Raw genomic sequence first — 26,391 nt, forward strand, 5'->3', positions numbered from 1 at the left:
AAGGTTACTGGACTGTGACAGCTGATCTGAGGTAAGACGCTCATGTCAATCAACTATGGTGGGAGTGGCCTCTGTCATGTGACGCCACAACGACAGGCATCTGAGAACGGCTCGATTTGAAAAAGGGGATATTATTTTTACAGATTAATTAAAAACCACTGCATGGATTTTGATCATTCTAGGGTAGATTTGTACATACACTGCCAACACACATTAATGTTCAAACAACATGAAAAAGTGAACTTTGCATCCGATGACCCCTTTAAGACCCTAAAGAATCATATTGTATCGTGGAGAGAGAGACGAGAGACGAGCGGATCCATGCAAGCTTTTATTGGTTTTGGACAGAGACATGGTCGCAAACAGGCAGGGTCGAAACAATAGCAAACAGGTATATTCGGGCGAGACACAAGAATAGTCCGTGAAGCAGGCGAGGGTTAATCCAAACAAACGAGCGAGGAGTCCAAAAGGCAGGCGGCGAGACAGACGAAACGAGATGACCAGGCGAGAAAGCTAAACATTGGAAACTAGGGAAACACGCGAAACAACAATCCAAAACACCACAATACTCGGCGAGAAACAAGGGGAAGTCCGAGGCTTATATAGAGCGTCTGATTGGATGCAGGTGTTAGAGCAATCAGCGCAGTGGGTCATGGGAAACGTAGTCCGGGCTGTGATGCAACAGTCTGTGTGATGTGAAATGTTAGTGAAATGTACAGGCGACCTCTGGTGGCGAGCAGACCGGACAGGATTCATGACACATATCAACTTGTGGAAAATAGGCATCTGATGACCCCTTTAATTAATGGTAAGTAATGCATTAACATTAACAATGAGAAATACAATGGCTACAGTATTAATTAATCTTTGTTAAGGTTAGTTAATAAAAATACAACTTTTTGATAGCTTAGGTACACACTTAATTTTAATAATGTATTGTTAAATTTTGAAATTAAAATGAATGTTAATTAATGCTTTAGAAGTGTTGTGCATTGAATATTTGTGCTGTATTTTCTATTGGCAATTTGATATGCAGTTTTCATACGCTACACCTTGCCCACCTGGTTTTATGTAGGCCTACCCACTTAAACATTTCTGGCCTCACCCCTGGTTTCTACAATGCAGATGTACTATGAAGACACCCAGCATGCAATGCAGCATGACTAGATCATGCTGTAGAGTTATTTAATTCTTAAATTTGTTTTATTTGTTTTATTTAACTTGTTTTTGTTCACTGTTAGCAGTTTGTGTGTAACGCCAAGCCAGCAGAGGGAGCCTTCACCCCAGTACTGCCTGCATGCTCCCTCTGCTGCTTCTACTGTCACTTCCTGTTTGGCAGTATATAAGGACTCACCATGTGCTCACACGTCGCGAAGTATTGCCAGTTTCACCTGCCTTACCAGCCTTACCAAGCGTTTATTATTACTCTGTTGGATTACCTGTTGCGACCTTGCTTTGTTTATGGACTCTTGATTTCACGGATTACCCCTGTTGGATTGTTTGCACGTTTGGACTGTTTTCAAGGTTTGACCCTTTTCTGCCCTTTGACTATCGCTCCCTGGATTTCCCTATTGTTACGGTTGCTTTCATGGACTGTCTGCTTGGTATTTGACCCACTGCCTGTTTAAACTCTCTGCTGTTTGGATTACGTTTACGTTTTGGACTGCTTCTCCGGTTATTGACCCTTTGCCTGTTTCATCGTGTATGTTTGCTGTTGTTTATAATAAACTTCTGCAATTGGATTCTACACCGCCTCAGCGTCCTCACGTTACAGAATACTTCGCCTCCCCTGAAGCCAGCAGAAGTTACAGCGCACACACAACCAGAATCATGAACCCAGCAGTATCCCGTCTCATCTGCCTTCGTCAAGGCGACCGGTCCATAGAGGAGTATGTCGAGGATTTTTGTGGACTGTGTTATCAAGTAGATTTTAATGATGTGGCACTTAAGGACTTTTTTCGTTTTGGTTTGAACGAGCCCATTAGTTCACGTCTGCCAGGGGGAAAAATTTGTTGGTCACTGGAGGAATATATCGATCATGCTCTGCTCCTAAGCGGATCACCATACACTGTTGGGATTGTGGACGAGGGACCCGGCAATCCCGCAGTAACCACCACACCACAGCCTGTGCACGTCATGCCTGCCAAGCCAAAGCCTGTTCAAGCCACATCCACCAAGCCAAAGCCTGCTCACGCCATGCCTGCCGCTCCAGGGCCTGCTCACGCCATGCCTGCCGCTCCAGGGCCTGCTCACGCCATGCCTGCCGCTCCAGGGCCTGCTCACGCCATGCCTGCCGCTCCAGGGCCTGCTCACGCCATGCCGCTCCAGGGCCTGCTCACGCCACGCCAGAGTCTGCACGCAAGATGGCCGCCGCCACGCCAGAGTCTGCACGCAAGATGGCCGCCGCCACGCCAGAGTCTGCACGCAAGATGGCCGCCGCCACACCAGAGTCTGCACGCAAGATGGCCGCCATCCCCAAACCTGTTCACAAGATGGCTGCCATTCCAGAGCCAGTCCACAAAATGGCCGCCATCCCAGAGCCAGTCCACAAAAAGGCCGCCATCCCCAAACCTGTTCACAAGATGGCCACCATTCCAGAGCCACTCCACAAAATAATCGCTGTTTCCAAGCCATGCCTCATGATGGCCCATGTACTGGACTCACCCCTATTGGCTGTATGGGCAGCTAAAATGGCAGCTACTGTTCCTGTGCCAAGTCACAGCTGTTCCCCACGAGTCAAGCCAAGTCACAGCTGTTCCCCACGAGTCAAGCCAAGTCACAGCTGTTTCCCAAGTCACAGCTGTTCCCCACAGTCGAGTCAAGCCATGTTGTTCCTGAGTCAAGCCATGTTGTTCCTGAGTCAAGCCATGTTGTTCCTGAGTCAAGCCAGGTTACAGCAGATCTTCACAAGCCAAGTCAAATTGCTGCTGTCTTCCCTGAGCTAAGCCACGCCACGGTTGTTCTTCATGAGCCAAGTCAAGTTGCTGCTATCGTCCCTGAGCTAAGTCAAGTCACAGTTGACCTTCACAAGCCAAGTCAAGTCACAGCTGGACTGCACGAGCCAGGTCAAGTCACCGCTGTTCTTCCCAAGTCAAGTCCGGCCACGGCAGGCCTCCCTGAGTCAAGTCCGGCCACGGCAGGCCTCCCTGAGTCAAGTCCGGCCACGGCAGGCCTCCCTAACTCAAGGCAAAAAGCTATTATCCTACCAAATCCTCATCTGGTCCCCTATAACATTTCTAACCCAAGCCACGCAGAGCCCACGCTCCCAAGCCACGCAGAGCCCACGCTCCCAAGCCACGCAGAGCCCACGCTCCCAAGCCACGCGAACCCACGCTCCCAAGCCACGCAGAGCCCACATTCACAAGCCACAAGCCCATAACATCAGCACCCACAAGGTCAACAGACACCCCACTAGCTGCTGTGCTGCCTGTAATGGCCGTAGCCATCCTCAGTATGTGGGCAGCATACTGTGCTCCAGAGGCCTCTTCTGTCCAAAAGTCTGCTCCCGAGGCCTCACCGGTCCACGAGTCTGCCCCGGAGGCCTCGCCTGTCTACGAAACCGCTCCAGAAGCTTCGTCTGTCTACGAGACCACTTCAGAAGCTTCGTCTATCCACGAGTCTGCTCTAGAGGCCTCACCTGTCCACAAGTCTGCGCCAGAGGCCTCGTCTGTCCACGAGTCTACGTCAGAGGCCTCCTCTGTTAAGGACTCTGCGCCTATGCCCCCAGAAGTGGCAGCTCCGGCTGCAGAATCTCCTCAAGGGGCGGCGTTTCCCCACGGACTCTCTGCCTGTCCAGTCACGGCCATGAAGGCCATTTATAATTGCCCTGCCACACCTGCCCAAGCATCTGCGCCCATGCCCCCAGAGGTGTCAGCGCAAGCTGTAGATCCTCCTATGGGGGCGGCGTCCTATCATGAACTCTCTGCCCGCCATGTCGCTATCAAGAAGGCCAAAGAAATCATTCATTTGCACACCGCTCTGCCTGCCCTGCAATGGCTCCCTGCTACGCCTGCTCTGCCTGCCTCGCCATGGCTTCCTGCTCTGCCTGCTCTACCTGCCTCGCTATGGCCCCCTGTTCTGTCTGCTCTGCCTGCCTCGCCACGGCTCCCTGCTCTGCCTGCTCTGCCTGCCTCGCTATGGCCTCCTGTTCTGTCTGCTCTGCCTGCCCCACCATGGTTCCCTACTCTGCCATTGTGCCACGGCCCTGGCCTTCCAGTACTTCATGGTCTGCTACTGCTTCACGGCCCAGGACCTCCAGTGTTCCACTGTCTGTCATTGCTCTGCGGCCCAGGCACGTCAGTATTTCACGGTCTGCTGTCGCTCCACGGCCCAGGTCCTCCAGGTTTCTACTGTCTGCCACAGCACCGCGGCCCAGGACCTCCAGGGTTCTACTGTCTGCCACAGCCCCACGGCCCAGGTCCTCCAGTGCTTCACTGTCTGCCACGGCACCACGGCCCAGGACCTCCAGGGTTCTACTGTCTGCCACAGCCCCACGGCCCAGGTCCTCCAGTGCTTCACTGTCTGCCACTGCTCCATGGTCCAGGTCCTCCAGTGCTTCACTGTCTGCCACTGCTCCATGGCCCAGGTCCTCCTGTGCTTCACTGTCTGCCACTACTCCATGGTCCAGGTCCTCCAGTGCTTCACTGTCTGTCCCTGCTCCACGATCTAGGCCCACCTGCTCTACATGGACCTGGCCCTCCATCCCACCCCCTGTTTTGCCTCTGTTCCCCCACCCACCTGGACTGTTGTTTGAGCGCCAGGAGTCGCTCCTAGGGGGGGGGATTCTGTAACGCCAAGCCAGCAGAGGGAGCCTTCACCCCAGTACTGCCTGCATGCTCCCTCTGCTGCTTCTACTGTCACTTCCTGTTTGGCAGTATATAAGGACTCACCATGTGCTCACACGTCGCGAAGTATTGCCAGTTTCACCTGCCTTACCAAGCGTTTATTATTACTCTGTTGGATTACCTGTTGCGACCTTGCTTTGTTTATGGACTCTTGATTTCACGGATTACCCCTGTTGGATTGTTTGCACGTTTGGACTGTTTTCAAGGTTTGACCCTTTTCTGCCCTTTGACTATCGCTCCCTGGATTTCCCTATTGTTACGGTTGCTTTCATGGACTGTCTGCTTGGTATTTGACCCACTGCCTGTTTAAACTCTCTGCTGTTTGGATTACGTTTACGTTTTGGACTGCTTCTCCGGTTATTGACCCTTTGCCTGTTTCATCGTGTATGTTTGCTGTTGTTTATAATAAACTTCTGCAATTGGATTCTACACCGCCTCAGCGTCCTCACGTTACATTGTGTTTGCTTTCGTGTTTGTTTATTTTGTAACATTGCTTTATTTGTAATGGTTATGGACTTTTATTTATGTTTTTCCCTGTTTCTGTTCTCCTGCCTTGTTTAGTTGGATTGACCTAGGCCCTGTCTCAAATGGCACCCTAAACTCTTGCGGTCTTCCTCTGAGTCCGCACTTTCGTGACGTAATGTCGTTTTGACCGTCAGGTAGAAGTCCGCTGCGGCGCTCGGCAGAAGCGCGTATCGAGTGCGTGTTTTGAACGTTATCACTGTTGTTTGCGTATCTTTCAAAGATGTATGTCAGCAGTTGTTTCATTATTGTGAAAGATCCATCCACAAACATTTATGAATATGAAATAAGCTTTTGATTGATCCTCATGCTTAAATAATGTTAAATAAAGTCATCATATTCATGCTAAGAATCTTTTTCTTAGCGTTTTCTTAGCTAATGCTTTCTAATGCTTTTCTTTCTAATGCTAAGAACTCTCTTATTTCATATTCTGGCTTGTCATTTTGACAAGTGTTTTTATTCATCATAACATTGACATGGCTAGATCAGAAATGGGAATATGAATATACAAGGTCTACGATCCCAAACAAATTCTAATCACTAACCACCATTATATGGACTTCAAAGCAATTACAGTAGTAAACAACTAGATTTCTCATAGTGGCTCAGTTAAAGACTGTAAAAACATTGTAAAAACTTTACAGTGTCAGTTCACAGTAAAACAAGAGCAGTAAATTACTGAGATGTTCGCATCATTCTGCTGTTCATTTAGTCATTTGTAAGAAAATGACCCAGCATGCATTGATTTCACAGTAAATTTCTGACTGCAGTCATTTAGTGTAAAATAATACTCTTTAATCCTGTAAATTCCTGGCCGTTTTTCACAGTGTAGCAATATATTATTGAAATGTGTGTTTGAGAAGGCAACAACAACAAAAAAAAACAAACAACAAAGAAAAAGGTCACAAATGTGTTATGTTCTGGGCATGTAGTTATGAGAAACTTTGGTGTGATTACTGTCAGAGACAACGCACACAGGTAATCAATGACTCCGACCTGCAATCTGAGCCCGTCTCGCTCTCAACAACACACATCAGCACCTATTACTGCACATTACAACGGGAATACTGTTTGTTTGTGTTTCTACACCTTGTTTTTGTAAGAAAGTCATTTTCTGTGAATGCACAGGACATCTGATTCATTAGCCGCTGTAGGTAAATAACTGGAAGAATAACAAAGTGCTGTAAACGGTAAAACACATTGCATGTACAAATAGCTGCACCTGCTTTTGTGTTAATAATGTTAATTTTTTTTAATGACTTATTTTGAAAGAGATAATACGGCATGAAAGTCCACTTACATCTTTCCAGAGATCGAGGAATAGCTGCTTTGTCTGGAACTCTGCGGCGTCGCCATTCTGACTGCGTCCTCCTTACTTCAACATAGCACCTACGAAACACAGTATACACAGATTGAGTGCAGGCCATCATGAAGAGCTCACAAAACACTAAAAATGACAAATCTCACCATGTTTTGCAACAAGCAGTTACACTGACCACTACTATTATATAGCATTTATATGAGTCTGTCTGTCTAAAAAGAAATGAATGTGACAAATAAAGTCCAAATCCTGACTTGAAATAACCTTACAAATGAATCAGGACTAATCTCACTTATTCAATCCAGGTTCAATGAGTGAAGACCATTTAATGTGCACGCTTATTTTTAAGCAGCCCTTAATGTCGATTATGGATCAGACCAATCCACCATGGCAAGCAGCAAATATATTAGTACTGTTTAAAGGGGTGCTATTATGCTTTTTCACTTTTTGAATTTTAGTCAGTGTGTGGTGTGTATGTTTGGGCATAAAAAAGATCTACAAAGTTACAAATCTCAAAGATATTTTGTTTTAAAAAAAATCTCTTTTCAAGCGCTACAACGAATGGCTCCTGTGGACTGTTTTCCGCATGCAATGATGTCACAACGTGGTCCGTTAGAATATCATTAAAATAAATCCCGCCTATGGAAATTCAAATGGTTGGGGGGGGTGTAGGGACAAGGTGGGGGATTAGCCTAACTTTAGCAATGCAGCACGAAAAGCGGCTTCAACGAGCCACAGCGTGGCGGGTATAAACACAAGCACTGACTAGAATGGCCGCTTCAGAGCTGTAACATGTCGCAGTCATGTGCAGTACAGGGGGTCGAAACACATGCCAAAGTCACGATCTACTCCGGTTACCGCATCGGAGCCGTAACGCGCCGCAGACGTGTGCAGTGTGTGGTAAGAGATTTATTCATCATTCAGTGTAGATAACATTAGCTTCACTTATAACGCAAGTGTTTTTTTAAAATGCACTAGAATAGGCTAGGCTGATCAGTGATGATGTTTCTTGATAAGGTTAGGCTGCTTTTAGCCTTATGCTGGAGCTGGTTTAGTATTATTAGTAAAATAATTAAATAAATTAGGACAATAATATCTGAGGCTGAGAACAGGACCCAGCACTACATTATTTACTCACCCCGCATGCATCTTAGGTGTATATGACTTCCGTCTTTCAGACGAATGCAATTGGGGTTATATTAAAATTTATCCTGGCACTCCCAAACTTTAGAACGGCATAGACGCGTGTTCTTCTTCATCAGTCCAAAACAAGTCAAAAAAGTGCATCCATCTATAATAAAAAGTGCCTCACGAAGCTCCGGGGGATCAATAAAGGCCTCCTGTAGTGAATCGATGTGTTTTTGTAAGAAAAATATCTATATTTAAAACCTAAGAATCACTTTAATCTAGCTTGCGCTAACTGCTTTGGTAAAGGGCCGTGGCCGTACTGAAACACTGTCTAAGCTCTTCGCCAATCACAATGCAGTGGGACAGCTAAGCAATCGTTTTTTGGAAGGCGGGCCTTCATTAAACCCCGAACTAATCAAGCCATTTGTGCCAGGCTGGAATGTATTGATGTAATAGAGAAATGTATTGTAATAATGTAAATTATGTGAAAAATATTGTGTTTTTTGATCCACCAAGCATGAAAGCATGTTCTACAGTAGTACACCCCCAAAACAAAATCAAGACTGTGAAAAAGAGCGTAATGGATGCCTACCTTTAATGCATTTGAGACATTTTGTTTTTGCCAGCGCATAGCAGAATTTTTTACAGTCATATTCTTCATCAGTAGAAAATCATGCAAATGTATCCATTTTTCTGTCAGGAGTGAGCGAGGCTTACGCGAGTGAATGTTTTATATTCTTTAATCCCATCTATAGTTGTAACTACACAATGTAACTACAGAAGAGTCAAGTTTTAAATAGGAAAAATATCAAAACTCTTTGGTCATTTTTGAGCGAGATGCTAACGGTCTAATCAGATTCCATGATCTATGATAAGCTATGCTAAAAGTGCTACCGCCAGACCCGGAGATCGGCTGAATGGATTAGAAAACGGTAAAACTCAACTGTTTAACTCCAGGGGAGTTGGAAAATGAGCATATTTTCAAAAAAAAGTGGAGTATTCCTTTAAAGATCACTTATGGCATTGTTGTATATTATCTATATATTATTTTCTAAATAAGATTAGATATAGCTGATGTCAGTTAACAACAAATAATCTTCCATTTATTTGTAGTTGTTCATTACTCGTTTGTTAATAAAATGTAATTACACTTGTGTCCTCATTGTTTTGATATTACAGTAAGAGGCTCTGCAAGTTAATGTGATCTCACTAATCTTTCAGATAAATCAGTTGACCAGCTCCCTCCAGTTTACATTAGTTCTAAAGGATTAAACAGCCCATGTCGGGACTGATCTCATACTGCCATGGTAAAAGTCCTTGACTGGTTCCACACCTTAAGTGATGTGTGATCCAAAAATCAGTACCAATAGCTACAAACAGGGAAATGTTTATGCGTCCTGCAATCACTTATATGCAACGTTGTGATCAGCTGTTTCTGAGTTACCATACCATTACACTCAGTGCCATATTCAACACCACAGGAAACAGCAGCAAACATATATAGAGCCTTGATAACACGCCAGTTTGTCGTATTATGACTCTGTTCACATCCTGACTGTAAAGCAAACTGTGCTGCTAATGGTCAGTGCAATCTGACTGGCTTGAGTAGACGGTAGGCAGAGTCCAGCTATTTGTGGATTTGCAGGCATGTTTAGCAGCTAGAGATGTCAGAAATGATGTGCTGTGATCCACAAATGCACAGGATGCAGTCAAACGCAATGTGTTTGTGACATGAAAAACTTTTTTTTAGAATTTTATTTATTTGAAACCTTATTTTTGTAAAAGTCCTAACATATATTTGTTTCTGTTTGCCTGTAAATTCATTTAATTTTTGTAAAAAAAAAAAAAAAAAAAAGTATTTTTGAACCAATTCCAACCCCCATTTCCCAATCAGTTGAACCCCCACAGACAATGATGGAGGCCAGGACACTTGAGGCTCTTCTGTACTGGGACTGATGGCAGCCAGGTGGCTACTGAGAGGCGTCAGAGCATCTGTTCTCATCAGCTGAGGGAGTGACCATCAGTCCATGCGGCAGGACGTTGGACCAACCCAGTCTATGGTGTTTTGTCAGACGCAGAGTTTCTAGTCTTGCGTTACTTCATGTGTGGGTAAGTTATCTAATTGTAATGCTCTTCCCAAGTCTGGTTAATGTTGCGTTATTAACACTGTCGTGTTTCCATTTGTTGTGTCTTGTTGGTAATACAGATTTCGCCATGAGTGACATGTTTCACACCCATACCCCATATATTTCCCAGTGTCCCGGTCCCAGTGATGTTGGTGTGATTGAAAGACTCTGTCCAGGTTCATCTCCCACCATTGATCTACACTGAAGAGGTCCTATTCTTGTCCTGTCCTTTTCTCCATAGTAATTTTATTATTGTGTCAAAAGAATATGTCTTATCTTCTGATTTACTGGCTGAATGCCATCCAGTGACTCAGTAAGCTTTAGTGCTCATTCCATGTTATTTATTGATGTACCCCATTTACATTATTCAATTTACACAACCTGCTAACCATGGAAGCAGGTACTCTCTTCTGATTCATTTAATGACATCCTGCAGCAGGATGGTTTGACGTTTACGCATCTATGCAGGTATTTATGATTTTGGAGTACGAATACTGTCTCAGGACAAATCAGTAAAAATACATGTTTCTGTCAATTTATGATATGAATTATGATATGAGCAGTATCCAGTATTATAATATCACCATAGCAGTTTTGAAAACGCCCTGTCAGCAAAATCTACTACTACTGGGGTGGAAACAAAACTCAGCAGTCAAGAAGGCATTAATAGAGCTATCCTTCAAATGAAACCTGTTGTGTTAATTCAGGTAAAGCTGCTCGATATAAACACGTCAACATAAACTCGCTTGACTAGCAAGATTCCCCTCAAACTGCTGGTCTATCATGACCCTAGTTGAAATAACGTAGGACTAAAGAGAAATTAATGAGCTAACAACAAGGTAACAAGCACAGCGGGGCCAAGATGTTACGAGCATATGGCCAAACAAAGCAAAGCAAAACAAAACCATGTGCTCACATGAGAACAGTCAAGACGGGACAAAACAGCACATGGCATGGAAATTGAAACTGAAGCCATGTGCTCCAGATGAAGACACACAACATGTAGTGTGAGTGTCTGGATCCTGACACTGCAACCAGATCCACGGGACTGTGTTTGAATCCAGACGCCACACCCCAAACATGAACACATGAACAAACACAAAGACACAGATCAGTGACAAAATAAACTCACAAAGGGCAATTGTGGGTTTGAGCCTCAGTACCAGTAGGAAATGTAGGTGGGGGGAGTGAATGACCAGCGCCAACCAGGGGTAGCATCCTTCACAGGACGTGCATATGGCTGCCTCGGTTCTGTGCTTTTACTGTTTGTGCATGTTTGTCCTGTCTTAAGTAATTTTTCTCATTAATCAGTTTTACTGGGAACAACCTCCTAGACTCCTGACCCACCACCGGTGCCCAACTGCACCTGTCAGTGGATCAACAACTTCTTGACAGACAGGCAGCAGCCAGTGAGGTTGGGGAAATTCACATCTAGCACCAGCACCATCAGCACCGATGCTCCACAGGGCTGTGTGCTCGCTCTCTCTCTCTCTCTCTCTCTCCACTACTTTTTCTCTCGAGACTGCACCTCTACAGGCCCCTCCGTCACGCTCCTGAAGTGTGCAGATGACACCATGATCATTGGCCTTATCCAAGATGGTGATGAATGTGCTTACAGAGGAGAGACTGAACAGCTAACTCTCATGTGCAATCAATACAGCCTGGATCTGACACAGATGACACTGGAAACCACAAGATGTTCCTTGGGTGTTTGCACACACTTGGCAAATAAAACTCGTTTTGGATACAGGACAAGAACAAAGAAGTTCTACTTCAAATGGCGTTGTCAGTTTTAATGTTTCCATTAAACAGCTCCCTCTGTCTTTTTCTTTCTCAAGAGCTGTCATTAAAACCACCTACAACATGAACATACAAATTGACGTAGACAAGTCAAGCATGTCAATGACCATTAGCGCTCACCTAAGTGACATGTCAGGTGCCATTAAAAATGATCTCATCTTTTCACTACAAGAGCCAATTTCACTGAAAATCGAGTGATTTGATATAGTGATGACTAATAGTGGGACGTAGGCATCATTTTTAATGTAGCTGTACATGTTACGGAATAAACCAGAGAAAGTAAGTAACTTGGTTTTTGGATTTTGTGTGTTGCAGAAACAGATTTTTCATTCTTGAGTCTCAAAGACAATCTGTACTCGTGATGAACCTGTGCATTTCTATAAATAACTACAGCAGACTGGTTAAGCGCCCCAGAATCATTTTAGACTATTTTATAGTAGCCATACAAAATCAGTGATGATATCAGCTGATTCTCATCTCAGAAACACAGCAAGAATTAGATGTTTCAAACAAGCAGGAACAAATCATGTATTATTTCAAGCAGGGTTACCTCTTAACAGGCCTTCCCAAAAAGGCAATTAAATGGTTTGTTTAAAACAATATCCAAAAATATCCAGAGCCAATAGAAACGCTGCACAGATGTCAGGTGGCTATGAAGAGAAATGAAGTGTTGTTTCTTCTACAGACTGACAGACTAACATACTGCAGATATGCATGTAGATTATAGACGACTTCTGTCATTAGGGACAGGTACTAGAAGTTTTTTTCTGTTATTACCTTTAACCCCCCCTAAACTTTTTGAAAAAGAAAAAAAATGCAACCATCGCGATACGATTGGATATGACTGGTCATGATTGGCTGTGATGGGTTCATGTGCCAAACCCCGCCTCTGGTGTTCGTGTTTGTGAATCAGTCTGAATGAACAAAATAATGGCATTAATGGGAAGACTAATTTCAAAAAGAAAGTAAACAACTCACACACTTATATAACAACTTTGATACATCAAAACAAGACTTACAATGGCATGAAAACACGATCTGTGGGAGTACATCTAGTGAGTGATCAGCTTGCTGAAATTTAAAGTAAATCTCCGTGTCTGTGGCCAATATTTACCAAGCTTGATGATCCGAAAAATCGTTAATAGTTAAAGGTTAACTATTAAAAAGAATAGCTGAACATTAGTTCACAAATAAAATACATTGTTTACATTTTTACTGCCTTGAGTTACTTTGGCATAAATGTAAAATGGTTAAAAACACTTGATGAGATCTATACTTGGCTTTAATAAATAGAATATTGATTACATTGGTAATAAAAAATGTTTGTTTTTCTTTGTTTTTGTTTTTTTTTAAATAATACCCCAAAAAATAATAATAAAAATCGAGGCCTCCACATTTCAGAACACCACCACAAACCTCTGATATAACAATATAGTACATATGAAAAAAAAGCCTATTAGGATTAAATTACAAAGCACTTTAAAGATCAACATGATACTTGGTTACTTAGTGGAGATATTTCCCTACTATGTGCTTTAAATCTCACTTACCTGTCTAAAAGTGATGCCCAGAGCTGAAAGAGTGTTTCTAAACGCGGTCTGTTGTCTATTCAGTCTGTTCTAAAATCAGATCTGCTACTGCTGCACGGAGATGTGAACCCAGAAGGAAGAACCTGATGAAGGAGCAGGCCGAGTGCTCATGATCTATCGCAGGGCGCTGCTGGAAGGTATGCTTTTCCAGCTATGAACTCATTCTTCATTGTTCATTGTCATTGCTCTTGCATTCCAGCACTAGTAAGTGGGTTGACTGAAAGTCCACAGTTGCACTCAAGTCCCAGATACATTATCACAAAAAAACAACAACATCAGGCATTAGCAGAAAACACAGCGCAAGCACTGTCTGTGTAGAGAATGAGGAGCTCGTATGGATGTAATCAGTGCCTTTTTTCTCTCGCTTTAAACCGTGAGAGCAGAAAGATCTTAACATGACGGGTCCTAATGGCTGAGTGGGCTAAATGTAGCTCATTCCTGACATATCTGACCATGTTGTGACTGAATGACCTTCTCTGTTAGCAACAGACCTTCATGATTCAAGATCAAAAACAAAACAAAACTGTGTTGAAACTGTGACGAATCTCCTCATTACCACCTCTGTCATCATTACATCAAAGGCCTGAGGATTCCCTCTGACACACACAGTATGATCGGTCTTCTGGAGTGACTGACTGGAGATTTCTACAGAACTAAAGAAACTGAATCGGCTAAACAAAAGACAACAGAGATGAACAGGGCTTTGGTAAACAATCAGATATTGTTAGGCTGAATTCTCTACTCTGATTGGCTGGCAGATGTTATAAGAGTGTTAACGAATTGTCCGTAGCTCTCGAGAAGTTCTAATCGGGATGGCTAAACAGCGGCATAAGGAAGATTCAAAATAAGTTTCAGACACATATAAACATGCGCGTTCAAATCACCCAGGACTTAAATGGCCAAATGGAAGGAGTCATTTCTTTCAAAAACTGACAGTCCCAATAATATATTTTTTTTTTTAGGCAGATGACGGCTCACTCCGCTACGTAATCTCTGTGTCCATCGTTACGAATCACTGGCCTCAACACCGCTCAACTCAACACTACCGCAGTATTATTTGCTCATGAGCGCATGTGCTCAGCTGTCAACAACGGGACAAAAAAGCAAATAACAAAAACTCAACAAAGATGGCTGTCAAACGGAAGGCAGTTGAAGCAGAACAGATGCGGAGCTGCTTGCGATGAAGCCGAGGCGTGTGGAGGACAGGACGGTTAATCAGCTCTCAGTGAGAGGACGTGCTTCAGCAGACCTCACTGACCCGACATATTCAGCCGCTGACACGTGACTGACTGGACCGGCCTGCTCTCATTGTTCATATGAAGGTATTTATACAGTCAACATTTACAGGTACAAAAACATATGGATAGACACATAATATGGACATGCTGACAGCACCTTAAACTCAAAGAAATATGAACAAGTCTGTTATATGAAAAATATATGTATACAGTTTCAATTTTAAAGATATTTTAGATCACTTTACCTTATCCTCAAACCTACACACAACTACTGTACATGCAAATACGAAAACCAAACAAGTTACAAGATGAATGGCCCAAACGTCACCACTGAGTCGAATGTTTTAATTATTTAGCATGCTCTTTAAATCTCTATCCAGGCTTTCTTCTGTAATTTCACATGCCTGAGAAAATGTTGTTAAAAACCCGTAAAATATCAGTTAAATAATAATTATCAGGCCTACTCTAGAACATGGTACATCTGAAGTCCTTAGCTTACAAGTGCTTTGATTAGGAAAGTGATATGTATCAAGATATAATAAAAATCTAATTTGCTAGTTCACATTATTATATATGCACTATTTTATATACACACTGGTGACCAAATTTTTTAATTAATTAAGACTTTTTTTATTTTTTTTAAAGAAGGTTGAATTTATTTGATACAAAATAGAGTACAAATAATAATAGAATAAAATATTAGGCCTACACTTAAAATAGTGTTTTTTGCTTAATATTTTTGTGAAAACTGTGATACATTAAGTTTTTCAGGATTATTTGATGAATACAAATGTAAAGAACAGCATTTATTAGAAATATAAATAATTTGTAACCAGTATACATTTGTTTACTGTCACTTAAATCAATTTAATGCAACCTTGTTGAAAAAAAGCATTACTACTGAATGGTAAAGTATCACATTTTACATGAAAAAAAAAAAAATGAAGTGGCACAGCAGTTTTCAACACTGATAATAATCAGAAATGTTTCTTAAGCAGCAAATCAGCATATTATAATAGTTTCTGAAGGACCAATAGAAAGGCCCCATAAAAATAGTCCACATTCTGCATCAAATTCCAAGTTGCAGAGCAGAGCATTGTGCCATATTGACTGATATCATGGTAGGTATTTAACTTTAGTGATATTAAACTGTCCCTCTAACAGAGATGTGTAAAAAAACCTTCTAAATTATTTGCTATTTGTCATACAGTACACACCAGGAAAGACAAATGCCAGACATTCGTTAATGTTATTGATAAGAATTTCAATTAAAAAAATAGCATTTTTATTTCTGTATTAGAAACATTACAAATTGCTCTGTGCGTATGAGCTGGTGGGTTTATGGTGTGTGGTGGTGTGCTGCAGACCAGCTGTGGTGCCAGAAAGTCCAGGGCCACTTTTTAGCCCCAGTCCACCACTGTTCATCTCTTAACCTAACCCTAACCATTTCTCTAAAATTATATAGTTTAAAGAAAAGTGGCAGACAAAAAAGCAGACAAGTGTAACTTACTCCAAAAAATGCAGTGCCAAAGCAGTTTAAATGACGACATGTTGCATTTGAGAGGCTGTCTGGCAGTATGATGGTTTTGTTTTGTGAGATACAGAATAAAATGTGAAGTACACAACTCATTTTTAAAATGATGGACCGAATGGAACCAACACTAAACCCAACTGAGCTGAATAATAACACTACTGTCTTCGTAGAGCTGCTTTGTAAAATTGAAACGTAAAAATGTAAAATTAGCCAAATGCATTAATAATTCAGTGATCAAAAACACAATAGAATATATTAATGAAATATTCATATAATTCCATGAATTAAACATTCATAAATTAAACAAGAGGTGGCACCCTAAGGTACATCTGTGGAGCTTTTTTACCCCTAAATGGTACATATTAGTACTTTAAAAGTAGTACTTGTTGAAGGGGTATTGCCCCAGTGTCAGCTGTGGACCTTTTTTCAGAGAGTGCGCATTACAGAACATATTTGTCACTGCTAAAAATGCTTTTATGCATAAAAAGGTCCATGCAGATGTCGCGGTACTGTGGGTTTCTCACATTGTCAGGGTGAATAACTCTCTCACACTACTACCATCAGGATGTCAGACGTGAGAAGTGGACATCGTAGCATCAGAGTTGTTCAATCATATTGGCATGACTGGTACAGTTTAGAAAATATCAGTAATGCAATGAGCAAAACATTGTCAAAAGGCAGAATATTCATTACGACAGCAGACTCTCCCTCGTGACTGGCCACGCCACAGCACTCTATATGACAATAGCAGGTTTAGACAAGGTAAAGAGCAGCTTCCATCAAAGTATTTAACAACTGCTTCCATAGCATGTCAGTTTACGCTGAAGACTGTCATCATGAAGAGCCTGAGAGTTCTGAGACGGGTTAGATTACTCAGTGAGGTTGGGTTACTGTTTAAAGAGACCCTCCTTCTATGTTTTAGAGTACAAAAGTGAAATAATACTAGTTTACATGACATCCACATGGCAACACATGACGACTGTCTAATAAACCACACTGCTGTCTGTACAACAATCCTTTGCCGTTGACGTCCTCAGACGTGTTTCTTTATCTTTTAATCGATGGATAGAGGAACGAATAAAAGAACAGATATAGATGGGGAAAAAAGTGTGCCTTACCTTTTTAGAAAGCAATTGAAGAGCTGCTGTCATCCAAAGTCACAGATGATGGCAGATGATTTCTGTAATAGAGGGTCAGAGCTAATGTCTTCACACACTCAGTCAACATCTCCGCAGAGTTACGGAGACATTCATGTCTTATGAAACGGTGAGATATCCAACAGATGGGATGCACGCGGCTAAACACCTTGAGCCTCTTAATAATGAATGAAATGCAACTAGACTCTCAAACGCACATGCTGTCCATGTGCTCTGTGTAATCATCACTGCTGGCACTTTCTATTCATGAGTGTGTCTGGGAAAGAAAGAGCAAAATCTTCTGTGCCAAAAGTACACAAATGCATCGCATATATTTCAATTAAGTTCAACATTCGGTGTTTGTTTCTACTCATACATTAACCAGTCAGTCACTTAAAGTACAGTGCCAGTGAACGCACGCTCATGCCAACAGGACACCAATAACGTGGTCAGTTTAGAGTCGTGGATCTTGCGGATGTGGACCTCAGAAGACCAGAAGCCAGGCTGGCAGGATTTCGTGGGAAAATGCGAATGGAGTCAGAATTTTGACCGGAAAACCAAATTTGAATGATTTAAGATCATTTTTTTGCAGAAGCACCGTATACGACGCAGAATCCATTCAACCAGGCCGCCGGGCTCTGCCTTTTTACGATCACACACAAGGCAATGCAAACAAAACACAGCGCTTTCACAGGCTGTAGTTATGAGTGTAAGGATGAAAAAGCGGTGAAAAGCGTGAGGGAACAGGGAAAGAAACTGAAACGTTCTGTCAGTCCTGCAACGAGGATGAACGCAAACACACGCAAGCAACCTGCGATAAAAGCAGCTGCCTTTCTTGTGTTGTCACAAGCTCCCCTAGACAAAGGGAATAGCAAACAAGCGACGCACGAAGTATAAAGCAGAAATAGCCCCAACAGCTGTACTTTCCTGTTTTAGACACACTATTGAGTGTTGATTTGGGTTTTCCACTCAATCCATAGAAAAAGAAAGGAGCCAACATGGGAAAATGTCAGTGTTTGCTAGAGCAGTGTTTCTCAACTGGCCTGTGCTTGTTATTCCTGCTACACAAATGCCACATACACTCCTAAAAATAAAGGTGTTTAAAAGGTTCTTCACAGCGATGCCATGGAAGAACCATTTTTGAGAACCATTCAGTCAAAGGTTCTTTAAAGAACCATCTATTTCTTACCTTTTTATAGTCTGAAGGACCTTCTTTCGCCACAAAGAACCTTTTGTGAAACAGAAAAGTTCTTCAGACGTTAAAGGTTCTTTATGGAACAATTTAGACAGAAAAGGTTCTTCTATGACATCGTGAAACACCTTTGTTTTTAAGAGTATAGAGGCCATACTGTATGTGTTCTTCTGTGTTAATAACATTAACATCCCCTTGTGACATAGAAATGTACTTGATTGTATTGAATGTGCACTTTCAAATCTTACACGTATATTCAAAAAAACTGTATTTTCAGATCATGTTAATAAAGGCCATTTAAGTGTACTTAAATATTAGTTTCATTATTATACTTACACTTCTAAAAAGTGCATTTTGCATGTCAAATTAGACGTTTTACTTTAAATTGCATTTAAAATCATTAGGGTCTCATTTATCATCAAACTATATTATTTCGTATTTGTACTTTCGCCTAATTCACAACACACATGTACCCACAGACTAACTCATCTACATCTGGGATGTGAGTACCTCATCAACTAATTTTCATTTTTGGCTGAACTATTCTTTTAATAATCTTTTGTAAAGAAATAGACTTGTTGGTTACACTTTATTTTGATAGTCCACTTTAGACATTCTACTAACTATAAGTAACTTTGCAACTACATGTCTACTGACTCTCAAAGCAGACTGTTAGGTTAGGTTTAGGGTTAGTAGAATAAGTAGACATATATTTGCAAGTTCAGAAGAGTGTGAGAAGATATTAAGCAGACAGTCTACTAATACTCTAATGACTAGTTGGCATGCAGTTGCAAAGTTACTTACTGTGAGTAGAATGTCTAAAGTGGACTATCAAAATAAATGTGTTAAGTAACATACTGAAGCACATGTAAAGTAATTATAAGTATATTTAAACATTTATTACATTGTAATAAACATTTTCAATAGAAGTGACATTAAAGTACATTTTAGTTACCATAAATGCTTGTCAGTACATTCGAAAGAAGCCTACACTTTACTGATATTTAAAAGACAGTAGAAGTAATTACAGAATTACGTATAGGAGTTCAACCAATTGTTTAACGTAATTTAAATTATAATGAATTTCAATTTAATTGTAAATAAAATGCAGTTCAGTGTCCAAAACATTATATTCAATAATGCACCTAAGTATGCAAAATGCAATTTTTCAGCCACTAGGTGTTGCACAGGAGCACCGCGTCTCAGACAAAAACAAGTGCGGGCCCCCAAAAACTCAACAGAAATGCTCGCACACACACACACAATATATATATATATATTTGTAAAAGTCATATATAATAGCTTTAAAGTTTCCGTAATAAGCTCTCTTTTAAAAAGCATGCTTATTTTCATTCAGGTATTTTGCAATATGAACAAATCCGTCTGAACTGTGATTGTAAAGAGGGTTAAGTTATGGAGTTGGACACACCTACACTCGACTGGTTCAGCTGTTTTCTGCGGTTAGTTCAGCAGCTGCTGTAATGACTAGACTGTCTGGCCACGTAAATAAATATAGGAAGGACCGATTTCAAACCACACAAGGTGATCAGAGAGAAAAGCAAACTCATCAGTTTTGTAGGTAATATTATAAATGAATCTAACAAGCGATGTGATTTGGTTTTTGTTTCATAACATATCTTTAGGTTTGATGCGAACTTTTTAGCATTTAATGCTTTGAAGCAATCTGTAATTGCTACATAAATAAAGATGACTTGACTTTCGGGCTAGCGATACTCTGCAGCTGTGATGCTAGCATTTAGCATTTAGGTCAGTTCTCAGAGAAACCTCGTCTGCAGTCTGACACCTGGAGAATATATTATGCAGAAAATGTCCTGCTCAGAGCTTTTGAACTGTGTAATGTTTTAACTTTACAATATCGTGCATAATCTGTGGTGTCAAGTCTACTGGAGTCTCATCAATAGAGCACATATGCATCGAATTCCTCCACATCCTCCTGCTGAGCTGCTGTTGTTGTCACTAACATAACATATAAATGTACACCAGGCTGTCCTGCATGAAACCGATGGTGAGCTCTTGGCTCTCTTCCGCCACCCACAATGAAGCAGGCGATTTACGGACCGGCTACTTTAAAACTGCTTATGAAGATGTTTTGCAAGCTGCAAGAAAAGAATTCAGCATAACCCTCCACTTTGGGTTTGGAGAAAAGTGCTGACTACGAGCCTGCATGGGTGGGTTAGTCTTGCGGCCTGACTCTCACGAAACAAAGAGGCTTTCTGTGCGGATCGAGGGGAGTAACAGTATCCCTGAGCCATTTAAATCCACGGATGCATTCGTTTGAGTCAGTGGAGACGCTGGAGTCTCCTCGCTCATCTCGAGATGCTCATTAAACGGTTCTGCTCCTCCAGCTCTGTTATTAGTGGTAGAATCTCCACATGTGCGACGCTCCCAGAAACACCCATCAGCTCGACAGCAGCAGTCAGAATTTAAGAGGTCAACATTTTTAAGTGCGCCTGTAGAGTGTGACTAATTAATTCAAGACAAGTGGACACGGTTCGGTGTGTTAATGAATCTAGGTTGAAGCTCCTACCATTTAAACACTACACAGGAAAGCCATGTAAAAATGAAGTAAGTGGCGCACTGGTCAGATATCAGACCGGATGATTTACTCAGCGGATGATGCTGGCCAATCAACTGTCCCACACACGCTCAGTTCACGGGGTCACGGCACCCCTCACGCACTCGAGAAGAAAAACCTCCGTAAACCAAGTGCATGCAAAAACAACACTTACTTTATCCGTTTCTCAAAGTGCGTTCCATTCAGCATTCGGTCTTGAGAGGAGTCTCCGGCGCGCGACGTTCACTGCGGATCTGGAACTCGCTAGACGCGGCTCGAGCCTGAAATGAGCTGAGCCCACATCTCTTCGTCAGTCAAGCAGCATAGTTTCTGCCGGGCAAAAGTCCAACCAGACGCGAAACCAGTCTATTTCTGTCTGCCATATGAGCGGCAGGGTTGTGCTTTTCAAGACATTCTGTGGTCAAACATGTAATTGCAGAGTGACCGGCTATGGTGAAATGTAATTGTAGACTTCATCGGATCCAGCCCAGCTGCCAACGGTACATGGTTAAGAACTTTAAACTCCCTTAAAAACAACTCAAGTCACATAAATAAATGTGGGCCTGGAATCCAGATGTGGAATAGGGGAGGAACGAGAGAGGTAACAGACGCCGGGGAAAACAGTTAGGAGAGCCAGGAGGCAGAGCTGCTGCTGCGATGGGAAAGAAAACTCTTTTTCTTTTTTTTTCTTTTTTTATGTGACAAGACGACTGTTTTTTGAAAAATCTCAGAAGACGAGAGATTTCGGGAGGAGCTGTCTGGGTTCAGTTATTCCTAGACTTTCACCATTAAACGTTCAGGGTATCTGATTTCGCCTCAGCTACCCTGTGGAAAAATCAGCCACGGAGAAGAAGAAAAAAAGCCTATGAAAACAAAAGACAGCACATGCTGAGGAACGCATAGTCCATTTGACTGGATCTCATCAGTTCAAAAGCACATTTAGAAGTTCATTCAGACTTTGATGCTAAATTTAAAAAATGCAACAGGGGAGGGAACATGACCTTTTGCACTTTAATGGCTTACTGAAGAAAAAAACTACTAGACTAGCGACTCTCTGGGTGTTTATAAGGAAGGAGATCCTTGCTCACGCTGTTACAATTTATTTTCAACTGCGATGACTAAATGACAAACAGCTGTTCACTATTAAGAGAGCTCTCCTCAACGGCTCGCTAAGAACATCAGTGAGAACGTTACAAAACCCAGCGAAGAAGGAAAAAACGTTCCCTGATTTCGAGCCTGCCACGATCTTCCAAGCGAACTTTCCATGCGGATACCGCAAGAGCCTCCACAGCTGAGTTCATCCAAATGGATTGCACGGAGACCGTGGAAAGACCGTAAAAACAACTAGTGAAAAATGAATTTCTTTGAAATAACGGCTATAATCTCGGGTTATATAATGTGCTCAAAATACACTGACTTCCAGCAAACTGCCATTAACCACAAGAACAAAAGTTACACCAGAAGAACATTTCTTTTCTCTTTGTTTTCTTCTGTGCAGAAAACTATTCCGAGTTCCTTAAAGTACCTTAATGCATAAGTTTAAGAATTATACATTACTCTCTAGCAAAGTGTTTGAAGATGAATTGAATGTGTCGCTGATTATCTCAAACGATTATCATCAGTAAACCTAAGAGACACTGGAGAAACACGGACAAATGACAAAAGTATTTTACTTCTGCTTTTGAAAAACAGTTGTTTCTAAAAAGGATATGAATATGTTAAAATAGGCGTTTGTGCTGCAGACATAAATGATTCCTCCAATCCTGTGTTTTCATCTGTCGGACCATAAAACGGGGGAAAAATCCCACAGACAACTTCAAGTGGTACCGTACTGCAGCAACAAACCCCTGAAGCTATAAGAACACCTTCAGTAAGACCTCTCTCATTAGAGTTTGTTTCAACTGCATTCAAAAGCATTTGTTTTAATGTAGAATTTATTTTTAAAAGTATACTTTTAAAATGAGACTCATTCTGCCACCTCTTGGACGATGATGGTACAACATTTTCTCACGTTTGAACGAAGAGAGATCTGGAAAGGTCTACACCAGGGATAGGCAGCGTCGGTCCTGATGTGCCGATGACCTGCAGAGTTCAGTTCCAACTCTAATCAAACGCACGTGAACGAGCTAATCAAGGTGTTCAGGATTACTGGGGCTGCAGGCAGGTAAGTTTATTTTTTCCGGTTGGAACTAAACTCTGCAGAACATCGGCACTCCGCTCCTGATCCTGAAGGTATTTGATGGACTGGCTAATGCATTTTAAAACCACAATGTCAGCAAAGCTACAACAAGCCGTATTATAACAGGATTCTTTCACGTCCCAGCTACTTTGGAGTTCATTGAATAGTTTATGTTAATGGAAGTTAATGGCCCTTATCTTCACCTGCCTTTACAACAAACCCCACAGATGTGAAACGATACCGTGCGATTCAATTAGCGAGATGATGCTGAATGAAGTCATGTTTGTGAATCCTGTGGGATTCTGGGCTTTGTTCCTTTATATCTGGGCAGCTCAGCAGGTTTCACCCGTTTGTTCAGAACGCTGAACGAGAAGGGAACAGATGCTCGCTCTCCCAAAGCAGGTTTGTTTATATAGCAGCTTATATTAGTGCAAGCACTAATGCCTTCACCCAGATCAGATGTATGCACAATGCATTTAATCTTCTCAGAAGTTCATAACCACACAAAGTTACCAATGCGACATTTTCCATTTATTATCACAACCCACACAAACAGGAAGGCACATATACACAGCCGTCCTCACGAGTCTTGATCAGGCTGGATTTATTCTGTCCTCACAGAGATGGAGAATAAACACTCAATGTCTTTATGAATCTGATTTATTTGGTATAAAAATCTATAGATTGCTCTGTATTTTAGACGCTCTGTCAATACATTAGGAATAATATCACAAGTGCTTAAGTGCATTTTTTAAAATTCTGCCTTATTGAGAGAGATCATGGCCGAGAATACCGCTGGGAAAGTGAGACGATTTCTGTAGCTGTAGTTGTTCTGTTGTCTCCAACTGAAAACCAATCGGCTCCGACTTCACAGCTGAAACAGAAAAAAACACAGCAGACAATCAGCACCGCACGCCCACGGACACACAGCACAGACTCTCAGAAACGTCTTCGTACCCGCACGACTGGAGCCGCTCACATCCGAGAGTTTCTCCTCCGACGGCCGAACGCCTGGGAGCCCACGTTAGTCGGAACGAAGTTGCTGTTGCCCATCCCACCGGAACGGCTCAGGAAGTCCGCCAGACGGTGAGTGACGCACGTGGCTGTGTTACAGGCGCGCTTCTGTGCCGTAACGCTGCTTCAAACACAGAGCGAGAGCAGACTTCAGACCACACTACTTCTGTTCACAGCAGTCAGTATTACTTTCATGCATTATTCTTAGATTTATGGCCTATAAACACAGTTACATGTATATAACAGCCATATTTATTTGATCACATTCACAGATGTCATCTCAGACGTCTTACCTGCAGAAATCTTGATGCATTTGATGTTTATTTGTAGAGGCACTCAATGATATAAAATGAATTCAAATGAAAGTAACTAATAATTTGACAGAGGAAGAGTTCCTGATATAAAAATAACTTTATTGAGCTTAAACACTTGAAAGAAATCATACTTCTTTTTATTTGATTATTAGCTTTACCTTTATAATACATGTATTCAGTTATTCAAGAGGCATGTGTACAAAACAAACAACCTATTCCTGAATTGGACTATGTACGGAAGAAATTTAATCTAGATTTTTAACATGCCTTTCTCTGCCAAAAGGAAAGAAAGAAAAAAAGACCAATGCAACCAGCCGTTTGTGTGCGATCAGTCAAGCAGGCAGAATCCACATGCAACGGGACCGTGGAACACACAGTGTTAGGGTTAGATGGCGTTAAACGTTTCTTCGTAGCTCGTAAACTGATTGCCCTCGAGCAGGCTGCGTTTCTTGCCGGGCGTACCGGCGCCCACGTCCGTCTGCGGGAACGTTTGTAATTTGTGCAGCTCCTGGGAGAGTTTTCCCAGCACGCAGGTGCTGAGATTGGAGCAACGCTTGGACAGGAATCTGCCCTGGCTGTCGGGAGAAACACACATGCAGACAGGCGTATCATCACAGACATGCAGGCTCCCACCCAGACCACCGTTAGTGTTCATACAGAGCCCTTCACCGCATGCATCAGGTTAAGAGAGAGAACATGCTGCACGTCTTCAGACGGGAGAACTAACGAACCAAACTCTCGGGGTTAACATGCAGCCGTTCAGGTCAACGGGAAGATCGACATGCTGCTGCTGTTAGGACATTCCCTCGGCAAGCAAACGGGCTTTTACAGGGTTACACGGGAGATACGCCTCATTCGGGCCACTTTATTAACACTTTATTAAATTCGCAGGCACTTGGATCTACTTTGACTGCCTCTCGATGTCAGCCGATTAAAATAAACACACTCTCTCCATTAAAAACTCTCCGCTAAGACAATCCTACGAGCGGAACCCGCAAGATAATGCCGAGGGTGTACCTGCTGTCATCGCTCGTCGGCTCCAGGTCCTCCGCTGTCATCTGCACCACGTTTTTGACTATGGCGCTCAGCAATCTTCGTGCCTCGTAGTCCATGAGCGCAAGTCTGTCTGTCAGAGATTCCGAAGCAGGTCTGAAGACAAACATCAAACATTGACGGGGAAGAGCAACAGTTTGCCATCTGAGACCAGATACAACTGAAGAATCCACCAGCTCAAAATGACAAAATGTTTTACCTCGCCGGGGCAGCGTTCGAGCTGTACATCTGGCACACGACCGCGGCGTAAGCGACAAGGAAGGCAGAGATCTTCGACATAAACATGGTACCTTGAGACAAAAAATACAACCAAATCCATTTTAGAAATTCTCAGATTCTGTGAGGCTGGGCTGCACCACGTGCAAACTCTGTGAATATCTGCCGACCGGGGTCCTCTCGTCGTTCTCCATTCGCTCGCTGGAATGAAAGACGCCCCTGTCCAAAACCACAAAGATTTCATACTCACAAAAGTCTTAACTCACCTTGTCTGGCTGTTTGATAAAAATATCGATTCTCTGATCTTGACGACCACCTGGATACTACCGAGTGCAGCTTCAATGGCTGAGCCCCTATATATATTCACTATGAGGACTTGTGTAGTATCTGTGTAGGTGTTTAATTATCTCCCGTCGGCCAATCGTCAGACAGACAGGCACCAGTCAGCCAATCGTGGCTCTGGCGCACCGATAATGTCAAAAAAGATTGACTGTGACGTCTTTCTCCTGTCAGTAAGTGCTCCATTCAGTAAAGTCACGCTCATTTGAAGCCTTCCATATCTGCACTCGCATCTACATTCGGGTCATTCGTTTAGCCTAAATTGAATAAA

General features: G+C 42.3%; 2 protein-coding genes across 7 annotated transcripts in view; both read right to left on the reverse strand.

Annotated features, from left to right (window-relative positions):
• The window catches only part of LOC127161972 (protein inscuteable homolog), a 42,739-nt gene extending 21,224 nt beyond the window's left edge, over positions 1 to 21,515 (reverse strand). Inside the window, exons 1-3 of one of the 4 annotated variants that reach the window (XM_051104752.1) lie at positions 21,181 to 21,514; positions 17,221 to 17,282; positions 6,667 to 6,755 (exon numbers count right to left, since the gene is read on the reverse strand). In XM_051104752.1, coding sequence (XP_050960709.1) covers positions 6,667 to 6,722 — 56 coding nt within the window. In that variant the 5' untranslated portion in view covers positions 6,723 to 6,755; positions 17,221 to 17,282; positions 21,181 to 21,514. Of the gene's footprint in view, positions 1 to 6,666; positions 6,756 to 13,291; positions 13,455 to 17,220; positions 17,283 to 21,180 lie in introns of those variants that run through there. The other 3 variants (XM_051104754.1, XM_051104753.1, XM_051104751.1) reach the window with 3 other exon arrangements.
• A 2,644-nt stretch (positions 21,516 to 24,159) lies between these two features.
• Positions 24,160 to 26,183, reverse strand: LOC127161966 (calcitonin gene-related peptide). 3 transcript variants are annotated; one of them, XM_051104745.1, is made up of 4 exons: positions 26,048 to 26,183; positions 25,765 to 25,855; positions 25,530 to 25,661; positions 24,160 to 24,319 (listed from the first exon to the last, which is right to left on the reverse strand). In XM_051104745.1, the coding sequence occupies exons 2-4, from the start codon at positions 25,848 to 25,850 to the stop codon at positions 24,160 to 24,162; spliced, it is 378 nt and encodes a 125-aa protein (XP_050960702.1). In that variant the 5' UTR covers positions 25,851 to 25,855; positions 26,048 to 26,183. The 3 variants fall into 3 exon arrangements, with proteins under 3 accessions (XP_050960702.1, XP_050960701.1, XP_050960700.1); XM_051104744.1 differs by having other exon boundaries at positions 24,160 to 24,322; XM_051104743.1 differs by lacking the exon at positions 24,160 to 24,319 and adding an exon at positions 24,334 to 25,087.
• Between the last annotated feature and the right edge of the window lie 208 nt (positions 26,184 to 26,391).

This window comes from Labeo rohita, unplaced genomic scaffold, assembly GCF_022985175.1.
Source record: "Labeo rohita strain BAU-BD-2019 unplaced genomic scaffold, IGBB_LRoh.1.0 scaffold_79, whole genome shotgun sequence".
NCBI lineage: Eukaryota > Metazoa > Chordata > Actinopteri > Cypriniformes > Cyprinidae > Labeo > Labeo rohita.